The sequence below is a fragment of the Lactuca virosa genome, chromosome 3 (genome assembly GCF_052849685.1).
Source record: "Lactuca virosa cultivar CGN04683 chromosome 3, Lactuca_virosa_CGN04683_v6, whole genome shotgun sequence".
NCBI lineage: Eukaryota > Viridiplantae > Streptophyta > Magnoliopsida > Asterales > Asteraceae > Lactuca > Lactuca virosa.
In genome coordinates this window covers 113,198,890-113,207,489 of record NC_136428.1, presented here as the reverse complement: position 1 = coordinate 113,207,489, position 8,600 = coordinate 113,198,890, and the positions used below count along the sequence as shown (strand labels likewise).

General features: G+C 34.5%; 1 protein-coding gene across 1 annotated transcript; it reads right to left on the bottom strand.

Moving 5' to 3' along the window:
* Nucleotides 1–1,807: 1,807 nt before the first annotated feature.
* Nucleotides 1,808–3,300, bottom strand: SP1L2 (SPIRAL1-like2). Its single transcript, XM_079085378.1, has 3 exons — nucleotides 3,179–3,300; nucleotides 2,114–2,406; nucleotides 1,808–2,021 (listed from the first exon to the last, which is right to left on the bottom strand). Exons 2-3 carry the CDS (start codon nucleotides 2,369–2,371, stop codon nucleotides 1,938–1,940), a joined length of 342 nt encoding a protein of 113 aa, XP_078941504.1. The 5' UTR covers nucleotides 2,372–2,406; nucleotides 3,179–3,300; the 3' UTR covers nucleotides 1,808–1,937.
* Between the last annotated feature and the right edge of the window lie 5,300 nt (nucleotides 3,301–8,600).

The window sequence follows — 8,600 nt, the reverse complement described above, 5'->3', positions numbered from 1 at the left end:
AGCTTCAAGAATGTGAAAATCTACTTACCCATATCTTTTATTTCAAATAAATTGTGTCTCATTTGGCTACTTTGGAAATAAAACGTGATAAGGAGGATCTTAGCTTAATAACTTTATGTTCTCCTTTGAAATCATATTCGAATCTTCATGCTACTATTCTTTATAGTCGAGATTATCTTGCACTTAATGAAGACTACGAAGCCTTGTACTCCAAGGAAAAGATGAAACAAATGGTTTTGAATGACATGTCGAGCAATTCTCGATCTTAATGAATATATAGTTCGGGAAAAATCGAAATTTAAAGGCAATGGCAAGTTTTGCAAGTATTACTAGGAAGATGGTCACAAGATTTTTTAGTGTAATAAGTTGCGGAATGAAGAAAGATGAATACCATGTGTTCACATACAAATGAGTTAACTTATAACAATGGCTGACTTCAATCTTAGTTTCAATAATTCTCAATGAAAGAATGAAGGTATTGGAACTATATATTTCAAGATGTCGAATGACATAATTCAAACTTTGATCAATGTCAGGTTTATTACTATGATGAAGAAGATTCTCATCTCCTTGAGCGTCTCAACAAGGGTTATAAATAGTTATGTGAAGATAATGTTTTGAAGATCACAAACGATTTTTGATTTGTGATTAAAGTTGAATTGAGGAAGTCTAATGGTCTTTGTTATGTTCATCGCACTAAAATTATACTTTATACTATGCCTGCAATTTTGATAACATTTCTCTTGGTTCAACAAAGCAAACCCAAAAGGGTGATATTCAATAATGTTGTTATGCCAAAGCCGATTTTGACATCCAAATTTGAACTTGTTTTCAAGTTTAGTTGGTATTCAAGTTTTATAGGTTGTTTGATAAATCACGTTGAATGCAGAAGAATTGAATGATTCCAACTGCTTAATGGTTAAGAGAATGTAAGGTAGATTAACCGTTCAAAGCAGTTCCAAAGTTTTTTGATTCGTTCAAAGGTCGTTTAGAGATGGTTCCGGATGTTACCAAACAGTCTAACCGTTCAAAGACAATTCCAAAGCCTAATACAGATGATATATGAATGGTTCCGGATGTTACCAAACACTCCGTTCAAAGACAATTTCAAAGCCTAACACAGCCTAACACATTCAGACGTTACCAAACAACCTAACCGTTCAAAGGTCGTTTAGAGATGACCTATGAATGGTTCCATTCACATGTTACCAAACAACTCCTTTTTTTGGTTTTCTCGCAACAAATCTAACTCACTCCTAAACCATTCTTAATTTCACATATGTCGCATGCGAGACTTGAACTTAAGGAGGAAGAGTAACACTTAGGTCAAAAGCCCTTTGGTTTGGTTTCCTTCTTATTAGGAGTTTTTTAGTATTATTAGGACTCTCTAAGGCTAATAAAACCATTAGCTTCTAGTTTTCAATCATTATTTCTTAACTCCATATTCCTAACCATCGACCCTGATTTCTTACGTTCTAAGTTGTTGATTGTTTGTGTTCGAATTGTCCATCATTTATTTATAACACATTCTATCACAAAATAGTTAAATATGATGAAAAACAACTGGAAAATACCTAAAGAAGTAGATAGGACAACATCCGTTTTGAAGGCTTAGAAAATAAGTTAATTGAAAAGGTAACATCGATTCCATAACAAGTTATTAAAGTTTGGAGGTTCAACTTTGAGTTGATGTGAATCGATCTCCTTGAAACACAACAGGATAAGCAAACAATCAACAACTTAGAACACAAGAAATTTCACAGCATCCATCATGAACATATTGGTGCAAGAATCATGCAAAGGGATGTAATCCAAACGAACAATCACCAAATAGATTACATTACATGAAGCATATTTCACAATCAGTAAAGCAAAAAAGCATTTATCTTTGTGATTACAACTTCAAACCTCAATTAGAACTCATACCATGACTTACATCACTTGCTTCCACCATTGCCAAACATGTACCCAAGAGACGATCCACCACCAGGGGCATGATGGACCTTAGTCGAAGGTCTTTCCTGCATCACCATTAAAAGACACTGAAATCAGAATCACACACACACACAAACTCATGTTCTATATGAAGAAGATAAAAATTAGAGAGACATACTGTAATGAAGTTTCCAGTGTTTTGACCATCAGCTCTGAAGTAATTGTTGGAAGGTTGACTATGGATTCCTGCAGGAATCTGCTTTGTAGCATCTACTGGGGCAGAAACAGCAACAGGCTCAGGTTTTGCAGCTGGTGTTTGAGTTTCACATGGAGCAGCTTGAGTAGTAGCTTTTGGAACTGGCTTTGGAGCCTCTCCACCTCCAAACAAATACCCTAAAGAACTTTGTCCCCCACCACTGCTTCCTCCTCTATTCATATTTTTACCCTTTTCACAGATCAGAAAGACTAATCCTGCAACATAAGAAAAAAGCAAGATTGAATCACTAAAAAATAGTCTTTTCTTAAGATATTGAATGTAATCATTGTACATATGTAAACGGATATGTTAGCATAGATCAATGTTAACTTGAATCTTCATCAAAGAGTTGAGATTATATGAACACGATTAGTAACAACTTAAGCAGGATAGAAAGGTTTCTTAATAGAAATGAAGTAACTAATCTGTGCCACCGACATATCCAGATCGAACTTGAAAAATATAAAATAGGATAAGGATACGTCTCTATCATGACTAATATACAAACAAACCTCTGTACCATAAGCCGCCGACGAATTCTGACCGATGAACGTCAGTTACTTGTCCATTACAAGTAATTTATAGTTTAATATAAGTGAATCACACAAACACAAGCACCGTTTCCAGGATATGCATCACAAATCGTTATGCAACTTTAACAACCACTTATAAATTCGAAACGTGTAGCGTTAAGATCTAGAACTTCGTTTAGCGATCGAAAATGACATGTAAACCGCTAACTTACTCGTTTATCTCAATTCAATCATACGTATCAAATAATTGTATAATTGCATGATGTACTAATCAATAATTGCTACAGATCAGGGATAATGATTACTCAATTACAACGTATGAACAGTAAGACACATTGTGGATCGAATGAAAAAATAAAATGTGGATTTAACATGAATTGAGATTAAGCAAAAAAAATATGGATTGTGAATTTGTATAGAATAAGAGATCTAGGGTTTTAGGACGTCGATTTACCTTGGTGATTTCAGGAGAGATCTGCGTTGAAGAGGCTTGAGGAAGAGAGGTAGAGAGAAAGGGAATGCTGCAAGAGCTTTTATAGCAGAAAAGGGGAACGTTTAAATGTTTAAATTTCAAATTATTATTGCCACGTGTCTCAAGATATTTTGTTGTTGTCGAAGGCTGGATTCCAGTTGAAATAAAATATGTGTTAACGCCAACATTACTAAATTAGTAAATTTGATATATTTCGTCGACTGAAATAAGTATTGTAAACATTTTATAAAAAATCATTATTATGGCTTTTATGGATTATGTAAACGTATTAATTTTTGTAGGTATTCCTTATAAGGATTTTTTTTAAAGCATAATATATAATTTCTTGGTCAAACAATATTTTTAGATGCTAAAGTAACGGTTCAAATGTATTTGGAGTTCTTAGTGAGCAAATAGATTAATGCTAAAAGGAGTGATAGATGTTAATTTGGGACAAAACTACAACATTGGTCATGTGGTATTTAAAAAACTTTAGATATGGCCCAAAAGCTTTTTCAATTGCATGGAAGTCCAAAATCAAAACATTTCCATGATTTTGATCCAAAAAAACTTGAAAATACGATTATGCTCTTTTATTTTCTTTATGTATTCTTTAAAATTATTCTAATACTATTTTAATTAAAAAATAAAGAAAAAAAGAAAGAAATTATCCCCCACCCCCACCCCCCTCCACACACACACACACACACACTCTCTCTCTCTCTCTCTCTCTCTCTCTCTCTCTCTCTCTCTCTCTCTCCTATAACACCATTGACCAGCCACTAAAAACACACACTAAAACCAATTTGTTTGTGTTTCCGAAATCGATTTTGAGTTATGCATCTTTCAAATGTAGTTTTTTCTTTTCGTTAGCTTAATCTAAATCGAACATATGCCAAAAAAACAAACCTACATAAATGAACCAAATCGAACTGAACATGGATGTAGATATATACGGGTTCGTACAAAATCGAAAATATTGTAACATAGTATCAGTTATATAAACTTCAAGGATATCTCAGTTTGTTGCTCTAGATCATAAATCTATGGTTCCATCTCAATCGTTTCAGTTCAGTCGGTGAAAGATTTCCCGAGAGCATGTTTTTGTTTAAACCAAGATGTTTGAGGTTTTTCATGTTTAAAAACGACTTCGGGATCCCGCCGGTTAACTTCATGCCCGACAGATCTAAAACCATGAGTTCATGAAGGTTTTTCCGGTTGACGTTCATAAGATCACCGATCATGGAGTTGCTTACTAAAATCAATTCCTATAATGAACAAGATTTGCAAAGTTCAGTTCGTTGGAGATATTGTTGTTGCTAATATTAAAAAAGAGTAAAGTTCTTCAGATTACTGATATGATATGAGATTTTTCCTTCCAATTTGTTCTTACTCGGGTCAAACTTCAAGATCGATGTCTACCCACCAAAAGTCAAAGGTAAACTCCCAGACAATGAGTTTCTGCTCAAATCCATGATCAATAATTCACTCAAATTTCCATACCCATCTGGGATTTTTCCTATACACGAATTACCAGATAAAACAAACCTCTTTCAAGTGATTCAACTCACAAATTCCACTGTTCATTGCCTTCTCTATCTTCCTTACTCATCCCGGACAACAACCATCACAACCAGGAATCTCGAGTTTTGTGTCCGGTCGAAACAAAGAAGTGAAGTGGATTTATTTGGTGTGTTTTCTCCTCCGGTCGGCACCGGTGAAAGTGGGTATTTGTTTTTGTAATTTCTAGTTATCCAATGAAGATGAAGACTGTTATATTTCTTTAGTTTGCATAAGAGAGATACAAGGGAGGGTGGGTTTTATTTCTTAGAGTTGCAACTGTTTTTTTTTTTTTGAGTTGCAGAAGAAGGGAGACATCAATGGCGGTGGTGGGAGAGAGAGAGAGAGAGAGAGAGAGAGAGAGTCAAAGAAAAGAAGGAAGTCAAAAAGAGAGAGGGGGAGGGGTTACGGGTGGGGTAGATATTTTTTTATTTTTAAATTGAAAATGTATTAATATACATTTAAAAAATAGAAAAAAGAAATGAAAATGGTAAAATAGTCTTTTTCAAGTTGTTCAGGGACTAAAAACATAGAAAAACCTTGATTTTGGACCTTCTATGCAAGTGAGAAAGTTTTTGGACTCATCCAAAGTTTTTTGAATACAATAAGGACCAATCTTGCAGTTTTGTCTATATTTGGAGTTCTTAGTAAGCAAGTAAGATTAATGTTAAAATAATGTTTTAAATTCAAATGTATGTAAGGATTATCGATCAATTATTTTATAAGTTCAAAACTAGTCAGTAATTTTATTTTATAGTTTGAACTTTGAAAGGCAAGCCAAATTAATTTGTAAGGTGTTTGTTCAAATTTTACATAATCCTAGGAACTAATTCAATTTTAAACTTCGTTTTACAATCTAACGGTAGCCCCAGTAAGTCATCAAGAAGACATCGGCTACTCTGAGATTACATTAGATCTCGGCTGTCACTTTTCTCTTTCTCTAAAACCTTTCAAAAGCCATTTATAGGCTTTGATCAAGGTAACAATGCATTAATCCCAAACATATTTTGTCTTCATATACACTAAATGTATCCTCCTTATTCTAATAACTTTACCTTTCATATATTAATCTGATTTCCAACCATTTTATAATCATGTACTAATCTTTGTAGTAATAGTAAACATACTTGCATAACAACCCATAAATATCCCTATGATGGATATACCTACGATCATCACACAAATATCCCCACAAAGGATATACTCGTAATCATCACTTGCAAGGTCCATTGTCATGCTTTAAATTTAGGGAATTTACATAGCTTCGAGATACCATAAGAATGTAAGGGAATTTCAAGTTAATGTCCCCAAGAGATGGTGCATGGCTTTGTAACCCTCCAACTTATCTTGTGATCAATAGGCATATTTATTGATTTTCTTGATGGATTAGGTGTCTAAGCCAATAACTAAATTAGTATAATCATGAATTATTAGCAAAGTTCTTTTTGAGTTGCTCTCACACCTAATAATGGACTGGAATGTTATTTGGAGAGAGAGACTGATTTATTAACTTATTATATGAATAATAAATTAATTAGAAATCAAAATAAATAATTTATTAATGTATTATGAGAATAATATATTAATTACAAATAATATTTTTTAATTAGAAATTAATTAGAAATTAAATGGAATTAATTGAAATAATTAAAAGTGGAAGGGCTAAAGGTGACAATGTTCTAAATTTGAACATTGACCAATTCTATAACCTCCCTAGGAGGGGGGACGGAATTCTAGATGGTCTTTAGGGGCTTTCTTGGGCAATAAGGAAGCTTAGGAGTCCTTAAGGAGCAAGGAAAGGGGATAAGGGTTATCTAAGGAAACTTGACTTATCCTAATTCCCTTAGTCACCTATATAAACCCTCCTAAGGGTTCATAATTTCGTCCAACCCTTCTACAAGAGTGAGAATCGAAAATCCTCATTCTCTCTCATCTCTCCTCTTTAGCCTCCAACTTGCTAGGGTTTGGGTGTGAACCATTAGAGGCACGAGATTTCTGGTGCTTGCTTTTTAAAGCTAGATCAAAAGGAATCATTGTTTATTTACTATAATAAAAAAAGGTATGTAATTTCTATAACCCTTTTGATAATTTTGAAAATAACTTCTTACTTCTAGGGTTCTTGATGTTCAAATGTTTGTTGCAAATCATAGTGAGAACATAGATCCTTTAGGGTGCATGAGAACTTAGGGTTGGTGTTTTTCCGTTAAAAATAGATTTTTGTAAACAATGACTAATGGTTAATGATTTGTGTGTTCTTTGACAGCAACAAATATTTGGGTACTAAAAGCATACATGTAAAAGTCATAAACAGCGGCACTAAAAGCATAATTTTTAGTTGTAACGCCTGCAATTTTAGGCTAGAAAATTAAGATATAATAAGTGATAATTATTATAATTTGAACCCTCGAATAGGGAGATCGATAGTCTCGCGCGTTGCAGACTACATATTATAAGTCTTTTAAGGAATTTATCGATAAGCGATAAAACGACATTTTGATATAAGGTTATTTAGGATAAGTAAACTTAAACAAATTTGTAGTAGGCATAACAAGGATCTCGTATATATAAAGAACTCTAAAATTCGGCTTCGTACGAAGAAGTTATGCTTATTCGAAGTTTCGCGATTAAACCGACCCGGCTATGCGCGTCATAAAAGTGAATCAGAGATAGATTGCTTATTACCCTAAGTAATCTAAACGAAAGTCGTAGTAATCGTAAAATCGAGAGCGTGCATATAGTGAATGCCCAAATCTGACTTCGTATGAGGAAGTTATGATTTTTTGAAGTTTCATGGCAGTGCGGACATAGAAATCGAAATTCAAACATGTTGATTGTTAGCCGAAATAATCTAAATGAGAGTTGAAGATCTCGTAAATATGAGCCCGTAGATATAAAGACAGTCGAGAACAAAGTTCGTACGAAGGAGTTATGAATTTCGCATGGACTTTAACAGTCTAAACTAGTCTAAATATGAATTATAATTAAACTGAGAATTAGCTGTTGAGACCTTAATGAAAGTTGTAGAGCTCGTCAAGAGGATTCTGTGGATATAAAGAACGTCGAAAACAGAGCTCGTATGCGAAATTTATGGCCGACCAAATATCTGTGAGATTTTACCTCGACTTATGATGTGGCAACACCTTATAGCACCACGTGGCATGGTCGGCAGCCCCTTCCTCCGAGAGACACGGTGACGTGGACCAAGGAGCACGCGACATGTGTCACCATAGTTTATTGACACGTGGCTACTTCTAGAAGGTGATGATGTGGATGAATCTGAGTGAGATACGTGGCGGAAGACGGATGAGCCAACACCACCCTGAGGCGTGGCGGGCCTCTTGTCTGGGTGCGGCGCGCCCCTGTTCAGCCTATATAAACCCTCAAAATTTAGCTTATTTCCTCACTAATTAACTCTCAAAAACTCTAGAATCCTTTCTGCACCCCTAACCCTGATACTCCCTACTTCCCGACTACTTTAGCGAGGCTCTGGAGAGTCTGAGAGCCCGGGGAAATAGGTTTTTCGGCTTCAAGGTTCTGCCTGCGCAATTTCCCAATTTTTGCTAAAATATATGTAAGTTAAGCTACACTTATATTATTTCAATTGTAACTTATATTTATGTTCATAGTCGTTATTATGAACCTATAAATATGTATTATCAGTGATTCCACGTCATTATACTGATTGATCTACTTAGGGAAATGATGTCTAGGCTGGATTTAGTGAGGTGTTTAAAGTGGGATTTCCAAACAGTAAACTATATACACCAAACGGACCCAACCTCTAATATGATCATACCTGGTAATTCCTTACTTGATAGATCTTGATGTAGACATTGGGATTAGT